The sequence below is a fragment of the Ochotona curzoniae genome, unplaced genomic scaffold, assembly GCF_017591425.1.
Source record: "Ochotona curzoniae isolate NIBS_2020 unplaced genomic scaffold, NIBS_Ocur_1.0 contig_3498, whole genome shotgun sequence".
Taxonomy (NCBI): domain Eukaryota; kingdom Metazoa; phylum Chordata; class Mammalia; order Lagomorpha; family Ochotonidae; genus Ochotona; species Ochotona curzoniae.
The window spans coordinates 42,066,979-42,089,354 of record NW_024465885.1 but is presented as its reverse complement, the minus strand read 5'-3'; the positions used below and the strand labels follow the sequence as shown (position 1 = coordinate 42,089,354).

General features: G+C 43.0%; 1 protein-coding gene and 1 long non-coding RNA gene across 4 annotated transcripts in view; one reads left to right on the top strand and one right to left on the bottom strand.

Moving 5' to 3' along the window:
• Nucleotides 1-22,376, top strand: part of TIAM1 (TIAM Rac1 associated GEF 1) — a 198,993-nt gene that overhangs the window by 118,123 nt on the left and 58,494 nt on the right. For all 3 annotated transcript variants that reach the window (XM_040980719.1, XM_040980720.1, XM_040980721.1), the window contains 4 exons: nucleotides 24-194; nucleotides 7,349-7,453; nucleotides 13,507-13,588; nucleotides 18,476-18,562. In XM_040980719.1, the coding sequence (XP_040836653.1) occupies nucleotides 24-194; nucleotides 7,349-7,453; nucleotides 13,507-13,588; nucleotides 18,476-18,562 (445 nt within the window). The remainder of the gene's footprint in view (nucleotides 1-23; nucleotides 195-7,348; nucleotides 7,454-13,506; nucleotides 13,589-18,475; nucleotides 18,563-22,376) is intronic.
• Nucleotides 6,590-21,149, bottom strand: LOC121156783. Its single transcript, XR_005883922.1, has 3 exons — nucleotides 20,936-21,149; nucleotides 18,430-18,518; nucleotides 6,590-6,627 (listed from the first exon to the last, which is right to left on the bottom strand). It is a non-coding gene; the product is annotated as an uncharacterized LOC121156783 (long non-coding RNA).

Here is a 22,376-nt window from a genome sequence, read left to right as displayed (position 1 = left end):
ACTAACCTTATTTCTCATTTTAGAGGGAGAAAGAGGTGGTCTTGCCGAGCGTCCACCAGCACAATCCTGACTGCGACATTTGGGTCCACGAGTATTTCTCTCCATCCTGGTTCTGTCTCCCCAATAACCAACCAGTCCTGTCAGTGGTCCGGCCAGGGGACACCGCCCGGGACACCCTGGAGCTGATTTGTAAGGTATGGAGTTGTGTTGATTGTTCTCTTGACAAGAGCATCATGGGGTGGAGGAATCTTCCCAGGCACAGGTGGCAAAAGCAGGTGCTAAGAAGGCACTTGCTTTTTATTTCGTGGTGGCTTTAGATTTCTTGTGAAATAGACATCATAGTAAGGGTGTGCTCCATCTTCAGGAGGAAAGGGGATTCTGCAAAGCCCCTTTCGATGTGTACATGCAGTAAATTTACAGTGAGCACATTATATGCTCATTGCACACATTTTAGCAAACCTAGATAAAGAAAAAGCACTTGCAGACCGTGCTTTTTAAAGTTAGTTTTTAAACTCAAAATTAGCCACTGTAAACATTTTGCTATCTGTCCATGTAGTCTGCTGTACCCATGCACAGACCTGCATGTCAGGATGGTGTGCCATGGGCTACTCCCCTGTGATCCTCAGTAACTGAGGTGCCACATGCACCTTTAAAGCAGGAACCATTTGACTTCCCTGATGGAAAGTTCCTCATCTTGTGAACACAACATTATCATTTTCTTAGTGATGAATGAGTGAGTTTCTATCCCTAAGCTATGCAAACTTTCGGATCTTTTTTCAAAGTGCACCTGGTTTCATTTTGTCCCCCACATTGCAGCCACATGAGTTGCCTGTGATGGGCAGGGTAGGAGGGAGAAAGAAACAAAACTTTTCTTGTGTGTGTGTGTGTGTTTTCCTTTTTATGTAATTAATGGTGTCATAGTACAAACATTTTGCATAATCAATAGCTTAATGATTAGTTGCTAATGACTTTTTTTATTAGACTACTTATTTATTTCTTAATCATATCACATCTGAGGAACAATTGACTTCCCTATTTCACAGATGAAGAAAGTAAGGCTTAGATTCTTCATTGATTGCCTGAGTTCACACAACAGTCCATTGCAAAGAGGCCTGTTCTAAGTTTGGCTGTTCCCTACTTGGATGTATGCACTGTGGCAGGAGGATGGTCTACAGCCTGAGAACCAGGGTCTGTTGTTAGGAAGAATGCTTCACAAACCTCTGAAAAAAATCTAGAATGTATTCTTAATGGAAGGAAATGATTTTCCTTGGGGCTACAGAAGGAAAAGCGAAAACCTTACCTGCCATTATTTATCTTTTAAAATGTTGGATGGGGTTGATGTTGTAATGTAACAGATAAAGCCACTGCCTACCATGCCAGCATCCTTTATACGGGCACCGGTTTATATTTCTGTGGCTCTGCTTCAAATACAGCTCTCTGCTAATGGCCTGGGAAAAGCAAGAAAGGGGACCCAAGTACCGACGCCCCTGCTACTCATATGGAAGACCTAGAAGAAGCTAAGCACTCCTGGCTTCAGCCTGGCCCCACCCCAGCCATTGCAGCCATCTGGGGAGTACATCAGCAGATGGAAGAATGAGAGAGAGAGAGAAGGAGTGAACATCTTCCATTCACTGAATCACTCCGCAAATGCCCTCAGGAGGCCAGGCTGAAGCTAGGAGCCTACATCTTTGAGTCTTTCATATGTATAGCGGGAATTCACATAGTTGAGCCATCACCTGCCGGCTCCCAGGAATGCATTAACAAGAAGCTGGATGTGAGGCACAGTAGCTAGGACTCCAATCAGGCACTCAGATTGGGATGCCAGCATTCCCAGTGGTGGCTTGACCTTGTTCTGCTGTGAGTCCTGCCCCAAGATTTCTTCACTGAACACAATGCTTTATACATATGCTATTACTTCCAGAAACTTGGTGGAAAATGAGATTTAAGGACAAGTTTATTTGGGGGCAAAAAAATTTTGAATTCCACATCTATTGAGGAATCCTCAAAAATTCATGGAAAATACATATTATGAAGAAAGCATGCATGAATTTAGATGCACTTATCCTTTAATTTCATTTTCCATTAACCTTTTGAAGTTCACCTCTTGCAAGTAACTGTTACAGCCTTAGAAAGTGCCTTGATGTTGAACTTCAACAAGTAGCGATTTCTTTCTTTCTGTTCTTTTTAAACTCAAGAGCTTTTCTAAAGAAAAAAAAATGTGACTCTTCTGTGAATGGTAGAGATAAAACAGTTCAGCTAAAGTGAGCTTTCAGATAATCTCATGTGGGGGGGAAAGCAGAAAAGCCAGTTGTTTCGGGACAATGCTAAAATCAGCCTATCACGTAGGATGTTTAAAAAAAAATCACCTTGTGTTCTTTGAATCCTCCTGTATGTAGCTCCCAGCTTTTGAAGATAATGGTATCGCTGTTCACAATTTCTCATTTTAATTACGGAACAAAATGGGTCTGCTGAGGATTCCTGCATTCCTTTATTTATAGATTCACAGAGCCATTAGCATTCCGCAGAGCTGTGGGAGGCTCTCTCAGATCTGCAGCACAAGGTGTTCGGAAGTAGCACTCTCTGGCCTGTTTGTATCTGCCAGATTCTAGAAAGCCTTTCCAGTGAGTGGCCTGCCTTTGAGGACAGCCTGTACTCCTCGGCTTTAGGACACAGTCGGGAATCGATAATTAAGCCAGAGCTTTCTGGTAAACAGTGATTGGCAGAAAATTGATCCTTGGTAGGGCAGTGAGTGGGTGGCCCAATTTGAGGTACTTGTTCCAGCTTTTGCCTTGGTAGAAGCCAAGAGAATGAAGAAGGAATATTGTCACTGCCACCTAGAGACCATCTTTAGATAAGGCTGCGTCCTTTTCCCTGCAGGAGTTTGTTTCAGTCACTTGATGCTGGTGGCATCATTAGGACAAGTCCCTCTAACAATGAAGGGTCATCCTGCCCGATGTGCCCCGGGGCTTCCATTCTTCACCCCCCCACACACCCCACCCTAACCCCCCCGAAAGACAGAAATAAGACAAAGAAAGAGTGATGTGGAGCAGGCTGACATCTCAGGAGTTGGAAGACAGAGAACTTTTGCAGTTGTGCTTTACAAAATGGATCATCTCTGGGAGCGCTGTTCCATGTAGGACACATTATAGAGTGCTCAGAGCCAGGTGCCATCTGAAGCTCGCCTCTTTGGAAAACGCTCATTGTAATTAGGGGAGCCAGTTTTGCTCTTAGAAGGGAAAATTTAGTAGGGAAATAGGGGAAACAGTGCCTCGTGTTATTAGTGATCGGATCTAATGGTAAGGTTTCTTTTTTGTTTCTTCTTTATTTTGAAGGAAGGGGTGACAACAGAGATGAGTCTAAGAGTGTTTGTGTTTATTTCATTATTGCCATGCTCAGCGTGGGTGATAGATGCCTTCTCTAATATTTAATCATCAATCCTGTTCTTGCATGTCTGCGTTCAGCTGATCTCTTTCCATTGCTGTCTGATTCACATCATTTCTCATCAGTTCGCCGTCTGCCATCCCACCACCAGTCAAGTTCCAGTTACAGCCAATGTTTTAAGATCTACAATTGTAAATGTTTTTGTAAATATTGCTGCTGAGTATAGCAGGCAATGATGTTAGGCTATATGTTTTGGGTATGTTCTGATCACCATTGCAATTATAAAAATTGCAGAAAAAATTCTGTTTATTCATACTGGCATTATGTACATGTAGCTATGGTGTCAATTTTATTTCATTTTTGCAGTGTATTGGCCGATGACTTAATTATGTATGCTGATAACCATTAGTAACTAAAGAATACAACATGACTTTGAAGGGGAGGCTTGATGTCGTTAGAAATTCTGCAGCGGCACTGTCTGTGTTTGTTTGTGGAGTTCGGTATTCTGGAACTGCATGTTTGTGCGTTTCCCAGAGAAGTTTGGCTCAAAAGGAGAACTGCATAGAGAAATGGAAGAGTAAAACATGATGAATGAGAAGATCCAAGGCGAATCATTCTGAAGCCTGTTATCTATTTTAATTGGCTGCCGCTGTTTACTAACATGATCTGCATTATGTTTTGCTGCTACTTCCTTTCAAATGTGTGTTGTAAAAGTTATGCCAACTAAACTAAAATTGATTCTGCAATATTTGTTTTATCTTATAATTTACAGCTGCATTGCCTTAAAAACGAATCAAATACTCTCCATGTCGCTTCAGCAATTTGAGTATGTTGGGAAACAATTTTATACTATCTTTCCTTAATTGAATTTTCTCTTGTGTTAGGAAATTTTGTCTCGAATGTTTCACAAGTCCAAAGCAAGTCCTGTATATAAGAAGATTGACTTAAAACATTCATCAGCACATGGAATTCTTTTACAGAAAAATGTATTATGAGCATGGCTGGTTGTTACCCTGCTTTGATACTGAGGAACATACAATTCTTCTCAGGAGTTCTGCTGGTCTGATCTAATTAGCTAATTAGGATTTGTTTTTGCTATTGAACCAGCTGTGAGTGACAAGGATCATGGTTCAGAAACTTTTACAAAGCCAAGAAGACATCTTGGTGTTTTGATTCATTGTCCTGTGTTTAGGGGAACTATTTACCAGCCGAAATAAGGGTTCCTCCACTGTCAAATAAGACTGCTAGATTTTTTATGTTTTGCTATACATGCTTATTTCTAGTCTTGAAAATTATCAGGACATTGTTGTCATTTCAAGAGTCTGGAAAGACGTGATGGGGGTGGGCGAGTGGTGGTGAGAATCACCCCCACCACCACTGTCCCATCCATCCCTGTTCTGTGATTACTGCAGGGCTGTCATCATTGTCAGTGAGATGCCTTGGCCACGGTGTGGTCTGTTTACAAATCTGTCAGTGTTGTCCACAGGCTTTAAGGAGTGCTGGGGACCCCTGTGGTCTGCACCATGGCCACCCAAAGCCTGTGAGTGTCTGGCAGTAGCTTTCTCACAGTGAGGTTAGTGTTGGAGTCTGATTTCCGGAGGATGGTCCCTATGGACGGCTCTCCCAGAGGGGCTGTCCGTCTCCACGGGGGTGTTCACTGGGTGCTTACTGATGATGACCATAGGTGATCTGCTCCTCTTACTAAGACCCCGTGAAATTTCATTTCTCGTTTTATTCCGCCTCAAGTCAGAAACAGATGGTGAACCAAAAATGTTTGCTTCTAATTAAAGACTTCACTGAGGACCTGGGTAGGTGGGAAACATTTGCAGCCTCCGACTCTGCCAGGGATCATCCTTGCTGATCAGAGCAACCTAAATATTATTTTGTTGTTGTTCGTTTTGCCTCGGCAGCTCTCCGGCAAGCAGTAGGTAACGGCAGCACACTTAGAATCTCCTGTTTGTGTCTCCCTGAGCTTTCCCTTCCGCCCTTCCCAGTTTTGCCTTCAACAATCCCGGGTCCGTCAGACAATGACATCTGATCTCAAACGCAGACAGCCAGCTAATGAAAGCCTGACACACAGGATGCATCTACTGAACGGTGTCTTAGTTCACAGCAGGCATCGTGCTTTCCCTCGGTACTCAGGGTGGGCTACACACTGGGGAAAAACTTTTTTACCACTCTGCTAGCTGATCAAGGCAGACTCATTCCCACTTTCCAGAATTGTGTTTTCTTTTTTTTTTTTTATTGTATTTTTGACAATCTTTATATAGTTAGGGTAAAAAGGTTCAAGGGCTGCAGGAAAGTGGGTAAGACTATTATTTCCACATTGCTTCTTTCATGTATCTGAGGTAAAGGGGGATTTTAAGCAAGAAGCCCCACCCAGTGTCTCACCCACCCCTGGTCCCTGATGTGGGGCATGCTCCAAGGGTCTTGCTCAAGTGGTTTGATAGTTCAGCGGTTATGAATCACTGCCAATCTCGCCACTCCAAGCATGATAAGGTCATTGAAGAATCCACTGATTGACATAATCCATCATAAAGTCTTCTTTTGTCCAGTATTTCGCTGCCAACACATAGCTGAAGTGGTTGATTGACCTGTTCTGTCTTTCATCTTTTCTTGGTTAGGATTCTGAGTCTGCCATTTCGATTGGGGAGATCCCCAAAGAAACCCTGTCTGAGGTGTCCCAGACCAGATTCTTGTATGTGCTAGCAAGTACAGGGCCCGCCACAGTCTATTGCCCTGATCAACTGGTGGTTGCAATTGTTGGGTTGGTTCTGTTTTCAGCCCCGACTTCCACTGGAACCAATGGGTGTTGCAGTCCAGCCTGGTTCTGCCCAGCACATACTCAGCCCTCACGTAAAAACCAGTGGGAGCTGCAGCCCAGCAGAATTGTGTTTCCATAACAGTGCAGGATGCCTATTCTGTATTTTATTTAAAAAAAAAATCAGTGTTGCCTTACTTTTAATTTTGTTTTTTTTTTCTAAGACTTATTTATTTTTATTTGAACAACATATTTATATGGAAAAGGAGAGACAGAGTTCTTCCATCTGCTGATTTGTTCTCCCAAATGGCCAGTATGGCTGGAGCTGAGCTGATCTGAAGTCAGAAGCTTCCAGGTCCACCACATGGATGCTGGAGCCCAAGGACTTGAGCCATCTTCCATTGCTTTCCCAGACCATAGGCAGGGAGCTGGATAGGAAGTGGGATGGCTGGGATTTGAACTGGCACCCATATGGGATGCCAGTGCTGCAGAGCGGAGGATTAGTTTGTAGAGCTACCACACTCTGCCACTATTTTAACATAATTCTTATCAATGAAGCTTTGGGTATGAAGAGAGTGTGCATTTCAGACTGTGAAAAATTTCAAGTTTATGTGAAAACAGAGAACAGTGTAATAAATTTTTATGTGTTATCTGGAATCTTTACTTGTCATGTTACCCTCCATACATTCATTGCACTCACTAGCAAATCCCTATCTGGATTATGTTGGATGCAAGTTCCAAACATTGTATTATTTACCGATTAGTCCTTAAGGATGTATTTCTACAGATAAAAACACTTAGAAATGACTTAGCTTAACCCTCTAGAGGTATATTATTGTGTTATTTGAAAGAGAGTGACAAGCAGATGGGAAAAGAGAGAGATAACCCCTGTTTGAAGGAGTCTCTTGTCTGATGTTTTTTGTTGAGAAAGGCTGGTGCTGAAGAGTACGCTAAATCAAAGAAGGAGAAATGAGCTGTGACTCAGTTCTTTCCATTGAATCATTCCCATGGAATAGTATTCATGTGTTCAACGAAAATCATTTTGAAATTGAGTTTTGAGTGTAGATTTTTTATGAGGTCGAGAAATCCCTCTCCCTCCACTGTGAACAAATTCCCGTTGTTCCTGAGAATACTTAATGCCATGTCCACGAAGGCCTAATGATGCCAGCTTATGCCTGAACAAACTTTCTTTTCCTTTTGTCTCAGACACATCAGCTGGACCATTCTGCTCATTACCTGCGGCTGAAATTCCTAATAGAAAACAAGGTGCAGCTGTACGTTCCACAGCCCGAGGAGGACATCTACGAGCTGGTAATGTTTATGACTTTCGTCCCTGTGCATTTTACAAGAGATGACTTTCAAATTACATGTACATTTGTGTTAATGGTGGTTGATGAAGTGGAACGAGTTCGAAAATAAATGGGCTTTTCGTGTGGAGCCCTCAGGTTGGCCTCACAATTGTACTGTTTCCACAGTGTGCAAATGCCACCTTTGTTGACCCAAGAAGCAGGACTGTGCCCTGCTCTCATGAAATACTGGGCTCCACAGCTCATGCTCACAGCTTTTTCATCGTTATTACTAGCTTTCCTTGTAGTTTCTACAGTTTTTATTTTAAATTCATGATTCAGAGATCAGCTGGCTGCTGTTAGAAAAAAACAGCTATTCCAATTTTGTGTGACATCCACATGTATAACGAAACTGATGGGCCAGATCTTTTTTGGGAGGGAAAAAGCTACCATCTGATTTTCTGCTCCAGCCTCTTGGAACTGTATTTATTCAGATTCTTGGCAACACTTGGGTATGTTTGAATTTCAGCATATTTATGGTTCTGAATGAATGTGGCTTTTATTTTTATTACTCCTGTGCTTAGTAATCATGTAGAATATGAGGTGGGATATGATGATTATCTCTAGGTTAGAGATAGTGATTCAGCTAGTCCATGTTAACCATTATTATTGTACTAAGCCAGGTGTAAGTTCCTTTTTTGTTAGCTGGGTGGTGTAACTTTCAGTTCCAGTAAAGAGACATGTTGGGAGCAAGGCACCTCTCTTTTGGAAATCATTTCTCTCTGTCCTTACTCATTCCTTTTGGGGATGTGGAACTGCCTGCCATGGATACATGAATGATGGAAGTATGACTTCAGATGTGTGACCACAAAAAGTAGAATTCAAAATTCAAGCCCAAATATCCCTGGCTTTTTTTTTTCTTTTTTTGAGTGGAGCATCAGGGAGGGAAAGGGAAGCATAATATAAAATTCATTAGGAAACTTTTTTTTTAGCAAACATGGAGGTGAGGTCCTTTAATAAAAATGTGCATCTTCTTGAAGCACACAGTTAATGAGTTCTGACAAAAGCGTATAGTCCTGTTGCCACCACTGTGATCATGATCTGGGATATCTGTCGTCCTCCAAAATTACTTTGCGCCCCTTTAAGTAATTTTAACGAAATGGAAGAGAAGATGTGATTTTGTAATACTCTTAGTATCGTTATGCAATAGCAGATCACTGTGTTGGTCAAGGGAGGTACAGTGAGCAGTGCTGGGGTTGTCTTCTTTCTATGGCGTGGGAAAAGCTCAGTCTTAGTGCTGTATAAGTGGAGGAAAAAAAATCCATCACTCTTAATGAAGAACAGAGGTGTCTTTTGCTGAGAACACCAGAATAGCTGCTCAATCATACATTTTGCATTTTGGGTTTGATAATTTTTACCATCCTAAATTACAATGATCAAATCTTAACTAGTTTTCATGTCTCCTGTATCTTGCACATAAGAGCTGTGTGTGCTTGTAATAAACCCTTTGAAACTGTATTGACGCATTTACTATTTTTAATTCTGTGCCTTTGTGTGATTTCATCCCACACAGAAGATTAAAGTGTGCCAAGCTGAGATTGCTTGCATCAACAATTGTATTATCCCTATTATACTTAAAAAAACAAAACAAAAACAAAAAATGCAGAATCTAAAGGTCAAAAAGACCAGGACATTCTTTTTCTTAATGTTGTGGAAGGTCTCCAGCCCCAGAGATCCCTAAGAAAGGAAATGGTGGCATTTTGCTCATGTTAACACCTATTTTTATAGTCAGTGTTTGTTCACTGTTTTGTACCTGGAATATCTGTGCAGTCTGGGGAAATGTTCAGACTCCATTTCAGAATGATGTTTCCATTTGCAGGAAATACAATATGTAGGCCTATTGACTACTTAGATTGAGATGAAGATCAAAAGTACTTTTAAAATTACAGCGTGTGTGCCATGTATCAGCTTGGTGCTTTGTAGGACTTGGCAGCAGCTCCAGTAGCTACTGCTCTTCTGAGTAGTGCTGAGCATAAATAACACGTTGAGACATTAGCAGCAACTGCTGTGCGGCCTAAGAATATCTGACTTCTGCTTGTGAGAAAACCACAGGCACTGTTTATATTGGTATGTTTGTTGCTGTAATTCTCTGATGATCAACAAAAATGGTTTCAGTTAAATGTTTGTAAATGTAAGGATATATTGTTTTAACCATTTGGGTTCAAAGATTCCACCTCACTCCCCCACCCCACCCCTGTTGCATTTTATCTGAGTTGCTAATTTCAAATTCCTGTTTTAGGTCCATAATGTCCTTTCTAAAGAGATACTTTTTGAGCACAAAGCATTTTCAAATGCTTTTAGGGAGTTTGCAGATGTTGAATATACTGTCATCGACTAAAGAAGCAGTTTATTTGAGAGAGTGAACTAGATCATTAGCTGGTTTACTAACTAAATTCTCATCAGAGCTCCTACTCTGGCAACATTGTCCAGAACCAGGAACTCAGTCCAGTTCTCCCATGTGGGCAGCAGGAACCCAGCCCCTGAGCCATCACTGTTACTTCCCAAGGTGCACATTAGCAGAAAGCTGGAGCCAGGAGCAGAGCTGTGCTTAGCGTCTGAGCACTCCACTGCAGGCTGCAGGTGTCTAACTGACATCTTTACATCTAGGCCATGTGTCTGCTCCTCCTCTTGATTTTGGTGGATGGAGGAAGCTTGCAGGTGCTGAAAGCCATTGTTTTATAAATGACTCATTTGTATTGTAGTCTATGCCATTTGTTTTGGCAAGCAGCCTTCAGGAGTCAGATCAATAGGTGGTAGCGAAAGTCTGTACTCGATTTTAGAGCTCTTTTTTTGGAGAATCTGCTATGCTTGTTTTAGGGGGTCAGGAGATTCTCTTGCTTGTGAATAACCAGTGATTGTTAGTCATTTGTTTCTCTCTTTCACTTGATGTGTTCATGAGCGTGATACCTGAGGGGCTGCTTTTTCACTGTTAGTGTTTGGGTCCAGCCATAGAACCAATGTTAACACAGTTGTAACCTGCTGAGGTGCTGGTTTCACAAAATTCCACACTAGTGTTTTTCTTTAAAAGGACAGGTGAGAATAAAGAGCTTGCAGAAGTTTGGAACAATTTATTTATTGATCTTGTAAACATGTATGCGGCATCCATGTGCTTGATGCTATCGTAGCTATTCTCAGCAATTTTGGGGGATATGCCCAAAAACAGCAAGTATTCAGAGGTAGATATAGAAACTTCATGTGTCACATCAGGGGACCTTCTCTGTTTGGAAGGGTGAGGGGTGCGCATCTGGAAGTGGCTCTGTTGCTCTTTTCACATGTGCCATTGGAACAACTGGGGCAGGGGGTCTATGGAGATCAGCTCTGATGATTGAAGTTAAGAGGTGAATGGGAAGGGCAGTATGGGAGGGACACAGGAGGTGAGGGGAGGAGGGAATCAGGCCAGCCCAATAGAACCTAAGGGAGATGATGGACCCCAGGAGAGGTAGGAGAGTGGTTCCATATCTTCAGGTTCACCTGAAAATATTGAAAGGAAAATGAAAAGTTGTTGCTGTTCTGTGCTATGGAGTTAGGGCTGCAGTACTTATATTCCCTAAACAATACAAACATAACTGCATAAGATTTGCATTGCATGAGGTGTTAAGTGTGCTTAGAGATGATTTAAAGTATACAGGAGCATGTTTGTGGGATGTTAGTATCTCCGTGCATTCTGGAACCAGTTGCTGAAGGATAGCTGTGTTTGACATGTGCTGCCTGGCTCACTGTGGCAGATATGTGGCAAATGGACCACATAGGGCCTAAGAAAGGGAGCAAGCAGGGTAGGAGGTGAGATGCTGTAACTGAGCCAACAGCAGAGCCGTTTGGACCAGGCACCCAGAAGAGTCATGATTTTACGAGAACTCAGGTGCTTAAGTTAACAAAATGTTCCTTAAAAACTGAGCATCTTCCCTTGTTGTTTTGGAGAAGAGAGAAAGCATACAACACTTTTCGTTTATTAAAAAATGAAGGAAGTTTTAAAAATTTACAGAAAATAGAATTAAAAGATGTTACTTTTGGGACCAAGATTTTGATGTCCATGCATATGAGGAGTCTTCAGCATTTCATGGAAAGTGAAAATGATGAAAAAAATTCTGCAGGGATTTGATCAACTTTCTGCCCCCAAATTTAACTTTTAATTTTCACATAGCCTTTAAGAGGTATCTTCATTGTGAATTGCATTTCTATATGAAGCTATTTCTAAAGGTTCTCCTTAAAAACAGAGCACACTTCCTTCTTGAAATATTATCTATTTTATTAGTGCTTTTTGCTAAATTTAACTTGGGCCTCACTAGCGTAAGAAGGAATGATGTGGCTCAGGGCGCTGTCTGCGTGGTCCCTTATCATCCTCTGCGACTAGCACAGATAGGAAAACTCATATACCCATTCCAAAGACTAGCAAGAGGTGGCATTAGTGAAGAAACAGGAAAAATGGCTCACCAAGCTTCATTGCCTCCCAAGTTTTGTGGAGAGAATTGAACAGTGACATACTGCCACCTGGGGGAAGGATTTGGTCTCAGGGAAGTTTACAACATCAATAAGGCTTCCACTAAGTGCAAAGGAACACAGAGGATGTCTCCCCGTCCTCCCGCCAGCATCGTGACATGATAGAGTATGTGCTATTTATCATTCTGGTAAACTAACCACCAGTCTGATTGTTTTTCTCATTTGGCAGTTTATTATTTGTGTGCACAGTTTCTGATGTATCAGAGTGAAAGCACATCAGTTTCGCACTTATCCCATTGCATGTGGTGGAAGGTGCGGTGAGCTGGGGTGCTGAGATGATCCGGCTGCGCTGTGTGTTCCCATCCTCCCACCCTGTCCTGTTGCCTTCTCTTACTGCTCAATTTTCTGGATTCCTGCATTAAAAGCATTATGCTCACCTCCAAGATGCCTGAAGCGAATCAAGAGAGAGCATCCGGCATGCTTTCCGACTTGCCTGAGTAAAATTACTTCTGGCTATGCGGTCAGCGATGGGAGCATGTTGAGATAATGGCCAAGCCCTCTCTTTGCTGCTACCCGATACTTTTTCTGTTCTTGACTTTGGCTCAAACTCTGTTTTTTTTTCAAGATCAAAATAGTTTCGCCATTCCATAGGAGCCGTTGACACATTTAGTTTTATTTAAATTTCGGGTGTAAAGACTTGGCCCACCTACTGAAGAAGGTTTTTTGCTTTACTTTGAAACTCCCAAGTTCCACATGGAGCTGGTCTGGGAGGCATCTGGGGTTCACGGAGAGAGCTTCACCCCGAAGCCTTGGTTCGAACTCTAACTGCCCACTCCAGCCCCAAGCACTCAAGCAAGCACTTTCTGCAGCTGTGATCCCCTTGTCTGTGATACAGAGAGCTTTCTCGTCTCATGAGTGTGGGAGGCAAGGCTGTGTGGCCGGAACTGTGTGCCAGGTTGGTCCTAAGGCAGACTGTGAGCACAGAGCATCAGTGAACTGCAAGTACGGTAGCCGTGGGGTGGCCATTGCACATTATTCTCAGCTTTGTTTGGCAAAAACTCATTTGCTAGGATTTCTAGACAGTCGACTGAACTGAGTACTTAAGGCTTCCAGATAAATTTCTGACTTTTTTTTGTCATTTTCCTCTACCTGTTTGTACTGTCTTCAATTTTGCAAGCAAAAAATAATATGTGAGAAGAGAAAAGAATGGAAGTATAGCAATTTCTCAATTTTCCCACAAATCCAATGCCCATGTTTTTCTGATCTCATCTTGATTTCATAAAAACTTCCCACTTCCCCAGAAATGGAGCTTTTTAATCTTTTAGTATGTTTTTCAAGACTGTGATACATACAAGGTGGGAATGCGGAGTGATGATGGGGAATATCTCAACACCACACTGTCCCTGGGTTTGGGCATGTGAGTTACAAATTTTGACTCTGACTTTACAAGATTCAGGTAAATAACAATACGAATGTGACGTGAATTCACATTCCATGAGCAGTCATGTGGGTGGAGAGGTTTACGGAATTACGAAGTTGTTGATGGCGAAATGCTAACTGACGCCTCCTTGTTGTTTTCAGCTATACAAAGAGATTGAAATTTGTCCAAAAGTCACTCAGAGCATCCAGATTGAGAAGTCAGATGCAGCGGCTGATAATTACGGTGCGTTGTTTCTTCTTTGATCTCTGGTGTGTGTTTCCAGTGAAAGCATTTCCAGTGTGAACGTGAACCTTTTTTACAATTCAACACAATACTCTGGGGGTCTATTAAACACGGGAGCACATCTGGTATGTGTGCTGTGCAGGGCATCCAGACTCGGGGAAGCAGAGGGAAGGTCAGTCCCTGGGTGCCGGGAGGACTTTAGCCTTCAGTCTCTTAGATTGAATCGTGGAGTTCCCCTTTCTAAAAGGAAGTGGGTATACCTGAAGTTTATATTATTGTACTCGAGTAATGAAGAAATTACCCCTTACCCCTTTCCCACAAACCATTCCCATTACCCTCTGCTGCTGTATAGATAAGGTTAAAGGAATACCGCTGGCTGGTATCTCTGAGTACCTCCTCCAAGTTTACAGATTCAGTAGCAGGATCTACAGAATTCAGCATCGCTTTCTGCTCATGAATCTGATTTTATTTCAGTGAACTAATGCAGAACAGAAACAATAAAGGGAAAAGCCATGGTCCAGGGTCCCAAATCTTCTTTCATTGGGTTCAGATAGAACAGGGTCAGGTCCTCCAGTACAACATTGAGACAACACAAGGGAAATGCTGCCCGCTGGGAAGCTCCTTGGAAACAGTGGGGCCAGGGCTTTTCTTGGGAAGCTGGTCTTGTCTAAAGTTGCAGGGTCCGAAGAGGAGACAGGAACAAATTGTGTGGGTATAGGGGAGCCATGTTCAGGTGTTAGGAGTCCTTGCCAGTGCCAGTTAAGGGCCAGACTTTACACAGGTCCTCCATTGAATAGCATTCAGGCCTGATCAGGCTGCGCTTTATACACAGCTGTCTGCATTCTGGCATGGTTACTGATGTAATTCTTTCCATATGCGTGAGCCTAGTCTAACTTTATCAACATTACACTGTACTAATGGAATAGTAACAGATTTTGCATTAAATAAGGGAAATCCACACTGTGCTGTATTAGTCAGGAGCAGTGAGGTTAGCTGAGGTCACCCAGGTCCTCAAGAGAACTTTCTGTCTCACGTTCACTGTGTATTCTTTGTGGCTTGGCTTGACCTTGGCTTGACCTTGCTTCCAGTATCCGGGTCTGGGATATCTGTCATAGGTGAGGCAGGTGTTGGCTCAGTTGCAGCTCTTCAGCCCAAGCAGTTTGCCTGGCATACTCACCTTCGAGAGAGCCACAAAGTGGGGGTCTACCAAGTGGTAGAAGGAGACCAAAGCTCCTGATGATGAGATGTGAAAATACATGCCTATTTAATATTTCTCTCTAGACCAGGTTACTAAACTGTTTAGCATTTGGGACTATGCAAAGCCTTTGCCAAGCAGTGGACTAGGATCTTCCTTTTGCCCTTTCACCTCTAGGTAACCAGCATGCTTGTTAGATCTTTTAGGCCTGGTGCAGGTAGACTAATCTTGAACCCCTGGCCACTTGCATTACACTTTCATGTTATCACTGCTTGGCTTAAAACTGAAAATGTTATAAAGCCTGGAGCATGCTTTTGGTGGCAAGGAATGATTGTTTATAAAAGGCCTGTTGTGTGGTACCTAAGTCATTAAAGTGTAATTGGAGGCAGTGTTGTAAATGCGTGTCTGTCATCCCACATCAGGTGTTCCTGGGTGAGGGTTCTTTTTAAGTTCATGCAGTTTCTATTGGTCAGGCTAAATGAGCAAGACTCAAGGGAAGGCTGAATTTCAAAGCTCTTAGATTATGATTCTAAAGGTGATTTGAGAACTCAGAAATAAGGCACTGGACATGAAACCATGTCATGGTATTTCTTCCTTACTCATGGGAGATGCTATATTCCAGAACCTTCTTTGCATGCCTGAAACCACAGATACGACTAAACTCTGTGTCAACTCTATTTTACCTTTGTGCAAATTAGCAGTTACTACTGACAAGCAAATACATTATTACACTGTATTGCAACCAAAGCTGGTTACTGGTAGCTGAAGCTACAGAAAGAAAACCTCAAATAAGGGGTAACTACTATACACACATTATGTATGCGGGTTTTTTTGCTTGTTTGTTTGTTGTTGTTGTTTTCAGCAAAGTTACTGAGTTACAGGCATGTGGAGGATGTTACAGGGTACCAGGCATCAATCTAGAGGGCATGGTAAACAGTGCTCCTCCAGCTAGGTGCTATAAAGAGGCAGGTGTTTGCTTTTTATTTTAATCCCCACAGTTTGTGATTGCTGGTGCTTTTGCAAAAACACAAAATTCCATGCGTTTGAGTTGTGACAATATCAGATGGCTGCAGGGACCTCTCTGCCTGCTCTTAATTGCTGTCCTCTTGTTGCTGTCAGTAGCAAGCACTGAACTGTGCTTTGGACGGGGCTTCCTATCTGGCTAGCAGCCCTGGTCCATCCATTTCTTCTTAGTGCTCAGGTTCAAGTCTGCATGCAGTAAAGTTAGTCAGGAGTCTCTCTTCTCTTTGCCTGCACCCTCAGTTTGTTCTCAGGCCTTTCACTGAGGGGAGCTCATATAGTTCTGGGATCCCTAGACCAAGGAGGGATCACTTCAGTTGCTTGGCATTGCTTCTTCTCTGGGGACTTCTGCTGAGGCTGCTAGATCTGTCCTTTGGCTGCAAGTGTCAGTGGCTTGAGGGATCTTGTGGCAGTTCATTGTGCGCCTTTGGTCTGTTTGGTTGCTTGACTTGGTTTTAGTCACTTCATTCATTCTCAAGCTCACTATTCCAGGTACCACTCCTGATGTTTTCTGGTTGGTGGATTCTTTGGTGTGTACACCATGGCTCCCTCTGGCTCCTTTTGGCAACCATGTTGGACTCTATTGGAGTTGTTTGCTGATAAGTGAAACATTGCTATCTCACTTAAAAGAAGAAAAAGTCTAGTTTTGCTGATGAACTATTAAAATTGCTTTTTATTGAATTAAATACCATCAGCTGTAGGCTGTTTAGTATTTTCTGTATTTGGTGATGTGGCAAGCATCAAGTTACAGTGCACAGTAGTGTATGCCATATGCTGTGGAGTATGGGGAGAGGTAGTTCCTGGGTCAGTGTAAGCTCCTGTTTGAGCCCCTCAGCAAGTGACCCCCAAGATAGAGTCCAGTCCTATGCTTGGAGTCCAGTCCTGGGCTTCCATCTGGGTGTTCCACTTGAATGAGTCTGTCTCTGTGGCCTGTTCTGCCCTACAGAGACTTCTCCATTGAGCTGAGAGTTTCAGTCTGGTACAGATCCACACTTGGTACCCAATTACCTATTGCAAGTTGCATGGTCAGTTGTGGTCAACAGACTAGATAGCCTCCCTATTCTCACTCCTGGTTTAACCTTCTGGTTATGAAAAATAAGGCCAAGATTCGAGAGGATGGAACAAATGAATACTGAACCTATTGACTTTGGCTTGGGGTGGCTGGCAGCAGGTTCTCAGCATGGTACCCTTCTACCATCTTCCACTTTAACAAACTAGTCCCTGGCATGCCATCAAGGTGCCCTTTTTTGTATCAGAAAATTTTTTTTGTTTTAGCATTTTGTAGAATAATAGTACTCCTTTAAGCAAATGCCAGTGTTTTGATGAGTGCTGTCCATTCATTTCCCATGACATAGCTCTTGATTCTAACAAATAGAAGGAAAATTTTATGAAGTGTAGGTAAAGACATCATCAAAAAGGTTAATGCCACTTAAGTGGTTCAGTGTAAAATGATTGTTGTTTCCTTGAGGCTTCTTGAAACCTCTTTCAAAAGCCACAGGTTGATGTAAGAATGGAGTTCAAAATAAGAGATGAAATGAGGACTTTGGAAAGTCCTCAGGGTGGCCTCATGTGCTTCTGTATCTGTGGGATTTATGGTGTCTGAGAGAGTGGGTGATAGCAGTTGGCAGCTGGGCATACATGCAGTTGTCTGTTTCCTGGTCTTGTGAAATAAATAAAGCAACGTGTTCCTTTTCACATGGCCCAAAAAGTCTCAAAGACTCCTCCCTGGGACTGAGTCTCTTAACTAATGACTCTGTTCCTCTCTGCTTGTTTGCTGTTTTAAGCCACTTGCCTCCTCTGCTACTGGCAGGTGGATGTCCCCTGTTACTGTTATGTGAAACTGTTTTTCTCCCGGAGCAAGCAGTTACTGCAGATCCTTACAATTGTGGTCATTCCTGGGACGTGTTTAGTAGTACTTATCAAGATCTTCTTTCCCACCAGGAGAGTAGGCATTGGTTGTGGACATCCAGTCTATCAAAAGTTTCACATGAGTTGCTGTAAGAATGGGTTCGAAGGCTTCTAACTGTGGGATTGACAGCACCCAGAACCCCCAAAGCAGTTAGAGAAGCCCAGGATTAATGAACTAATGGGTTTTGAGCTCTGAACACCCAAATAAGATAACTTTCAGTCACTACAAGAGTATCAAATCAGTCGGTTTCTTTATGAAATGAGATGTGCATAGTGACATACCGCTTCTCCCCGTGTAGTGTTCAGGCCACAATATGTACGAGTGTAGACATACCATGTAGTGGGACTTTGTGGGGCAGTTGTCACCTTAGGACATAAATTTAACTTTAAAAAGTGGGGGTGGGTAAGAGAAGTTGATGAGGTCAGCTAATCCTTTTGTGCTATAAGGAGTAAAGAAACGTGAAATGCTGACAGGGAACTAAGACATGAGGCAAACTAGTTTCCGTCTGTTTAAGCTGTTAGGTAAGCAGTATAAGGACAGACTTAGCAATATTTACTTTTGCAGATAGCTGATGTTTTATTTAGAGTGATCTAAAAATACTTTTTTTTCCCTGCTTTTGAAACCATCTGAGCAAGGGAAAAACAGTGTCTCCAAATTGGAACCCAAAACATTTAAACATATCTAGTTCACTGAAGGTACTTCCTGTTGTTTGCTTACCATTCAGAAGATGCGAGCTGTGCCATCCTGTCTCTGTGTTCCGCAGGGTTTTCACTTTCTTCTGTGGAGGAAGATGGTGTGCAAAGGCTCTGTGTGAACAGTGTGAAAGAAACTGGGTTAGCTTCCAAGAAAGGTAAGTCAACGACTGTCTTTAGCTTGCCTCTGTTTTATTTCCTCTTGGGTTTCTCTGGCTGGTAGGTGAAGAAGATTGCCCCAAGAATTCTGGTGTAGAGAAGATCTGTTCCTTTTAGAAACCATTTCGGGAAATATGGACTTGATTCCATTAATTCCCTTGTGTAAGAAGTACTACCTTCTTGGATTTTGAGTCAGATTCTTAGTCTGTTTCCCTGGGCCAGTCCAAGTTGTTAGTGGCTGTCCCTTCTCCATCTTCCAGGATGCTGTGGGGGGTCTTGGGGTCTTTCTTAGAGAGCAGCACCCCAGAAAGGCCTCTCTGTTGGTCCACATGGGGCTGACTCCAGTCATCCCTGGAGCCTGCACAGCTCCTGCAAAGCAGGTGTTGTGTTGCTTCCATTTCTACAGGAATCTGTGGAAGTTGAGTACCCAATGATTGCACATCTAACCTTCTGGTTCCCATTCTAAAAGCACAGCTATTCTGTGGTATCCTGCTGTATCCTGAACTAGGAGCCTGTATCCTTTCAGCCTTTAAGGATTCATAATACTCTGGGGCTCCTTGTGGATCCCCACCTCTCCATCCTCTTACTGCCCATTTGGGTCTTTTCAACCTGGATTATTTGCTCACTGTGTTTCCTGAGGCTCTCCTGACAACATTACACACACTGAATGGTCTGAAGCAATAAAAACAACATCATTTAGGAGATTTGAAGTCTGTAGAAAAGGTATTGGCATTTCTCCTAGTCCATTCTCTGTTGCTTAGCAAAGTGCCTGCGATGGGTGATTTATAAGGGAAAGAAGTTTGTTGGAGCTCCTAGTTCAGGAACCTGGAAATCCAAATCATTGTGTTGCTCAGGGCCTCGTGCTACCTCCACTGAGCAGCAGAAACCCAGGTGGAAGACATGCAACTGTGTCCTCTGACGGTAACCAATCCAGCCCTGAGAGAACAGGAACTCAGTCCCACCAGAAAGCACTAATTCTTATTCAACAATCTAGTTACATTTTTAAGGTTCTGTCTTCCAGCACTGCTTCAATGGTACTTAAATTTGCCTTTAAAAATATGTATTTATTTATGTATGTATTTGAAATGCATGGTTAGAGAAGAGAGGGAGCTCTTCCATCTGCTGGTGTACTTGCCAACTGGTTGCAACAGCCAGGGATGGGCCAGGCTAAATCTAGGAGCATGGAGTTTCATTCTGGTCTCCCAAGTGAGTAACATGTGCCCAGGTACTTGGGCCATCTTCTGTTGGTTTTCCAGGCATGTAAGCAGGGTGCTGGATAGGAAATAGAGCCGCTAAGACTCAAGCCAGCATTTAGGGTTGCTGGCATTACAGAGGGCAGCTTACCTTGCTACTTTGCAGTGCTTGGTCCCAGTAATTAAATTCCAACATGAGTTATGGCAAGGATAAGTCACATCCAAACCGTAGCAATAGAATTGGCTCTTCTGAATCTGTCCCATACCTCCCTCATTTCTACAGGCAGCTGACAAGCCCTGGCGTTCTGTGGCACAGCACTCATTTCTGCCTCTGTAGGCACACAGTCTTTACTGTATGTTTCTACATGACCTTATTAGGAGAACGTCATCATTGAGCTTAGGACTTGCCCTGAATCTTTTTGAGCTTATTTTGTCTGGTTATTTATGTAATCTGTATTTGTCTTTGTACTTGAAGAAGATCACATCATGGTGGTCCTAAATGGATGTGAATTTTTTGGGTAGGGGTCACTATTCCACTGACTACGCTCACTAAAAACAAATAGGGTAGACAAAGCTTTAGAGCCACTTTCAGGTGTGCTCTTGCTATGGAATCTGTTTATTTTATTTGAAGAGCAAAGTCAGGAAGAGAGGCAGATTCCCAATCCACTAGTTTATTACCCAAATACCCCTAACAGCTGTAACTGGGCAACCCTGAAACCAGGAGGCTGGGGATCGAGGCGCAGTCTCCCAGGTTATTTGAGCCATCCGCTGCTGCCTCCCACCATGCCCCTTCACAGGAAGCTAGAACTGGGAGCAGGGTCAGCACTCAAACTTAGGCACTCCAGCATCGGATTCAGTTACTTCCCACATGGCATCCTAGGTGCTTGCTTCTTTCACTGAGGTTTTTGGTTTCATGCAGGCAATGAGAAAACAATGTGTGTTAGATGTTAAATGCCAACACATTGAGGTCAAGTGTGCTGAGGTGCAGTTGAGTGGAACAGTTGGCGGAATGCACCTTTTCACCTCTCTGTGTGCATGCCCTGCCTAAGTCCAGCAGCTAAGGGCTTGAAGCTCCCAGGGCAGGCTGGTTGCCTCCGCACTGTGAATACTGGGGCAGCACCACCTGCAGACCTGGCCATGCACAGAAGTGGCCAAAGTGGAAAGGAAAGAATAACTTACCTGCTGCTGTCATGGAGGAGGGTTTTCCTTCTTCTTTTTTTTTTTTTTTCTTCTGTACTTTCTAGGCCAAAGGCAGCCTGCAGGCCAGTTGACACATTCACCGAACTGGATATCAGCTCAGAGCAGAAATGATGGGGTTTTTTTATTCCCTGCAAACCCTAAGACTGATTTGAATCTATTTTTCAGCACAATGAGGGTGCTGGGTTGGCATGGCACAGGGGACTCTGGCGCCCTGGTTTTAGTCACATCCTGTTTCAGTTCTTTGAATCTGAAAGCTCTGATGTTAGATGAAAACAAACGGTTTTCTGCTTGCCTCCTCCTCTCGCCCCATATGGCACTGTTCTCTAAAGATGCAAGAGCGATGTCAGTTTTGACCCCTAATCCAAAATGCTGTCCGAGTACCTGGCCTGGAGAAGGCAGTGGCTTTTTGTTATTGTTGTTGCTGCTGTTTGTTTTGTTTTATTTATTTTTACTGGAAAGGCAGATTTACAGAGAGAAAGACAGACAAATATTTTTCATCTGCTGGCCAGGACTGAACCTATCCAAAGCCAGGAACTTGGAGCTTCTTTCTGGTCTCGTACCTGGATACAGGGTCTCAAGACTTTGGGCCATCCTCTGCTGCTTTCCCATATCATAAGCAGGGAGCTGGTTGGGAAGTGGAACAGCCAGGACATGAACCGGTGCCCATATGGATGCCGGTGCTTGCAAACAGAGGGTAAGCTAGTTGAGCCAACACATTGGTCTCTAGAAGGCAGCGTTAAGAAAGATGTATGGAATAGTTTAAATCTAGCCTTTAATGGAGGACCACCTTCTTAAATATCCTAATAAAGGTGCATTTATTGTACGCTCTAAGTTTCCCAGATCCAGCACTTCAACTCCTGTATCTGCTCATTATACTGTAAGAAATCTAGCTCTGGTCGTTCTCCTTTGGTCATGGACTAAGTAGCAGCATCCCTGTGAAAATGGCCAGAATGTAGTACAAGAGAGAGTCTAGTGCAGGGTACTTCATGGGGCCTGTTTACATTAATTCAGCCTTTGTTAGCTATGCTTTGTTTAGGTCCCTGATTTGCACTTCCACACACTGCCCTGCACACCGCCCTGCTCTTCATTGGATCTCATGGTTGATTATATGTTGATCATGGACTTGATCTTTCTGAGCCTACATGTGTTGCTTCTTATGTGTCTCTACTCAGCTGAGGTTAGTTTTTAAAGGTTAACCTGAGGTTGGGATCAGGCATCTCAGCTGTTACACAGTTTTTTTCTTTGTGGCCACACAGAACAGAGTCTAGTCAAGATGGCCATGTGTTACATTACACTAGATAGCATGGCCACATCACACCTTCCCTATATTTAGTTGGGAATTGTTTCTGAGAAGGCTACCATTTTCTGTTAGAAAAGTTTTCCTCTATCGAATGTTAATAATGAGAGCCAGGGCATAACA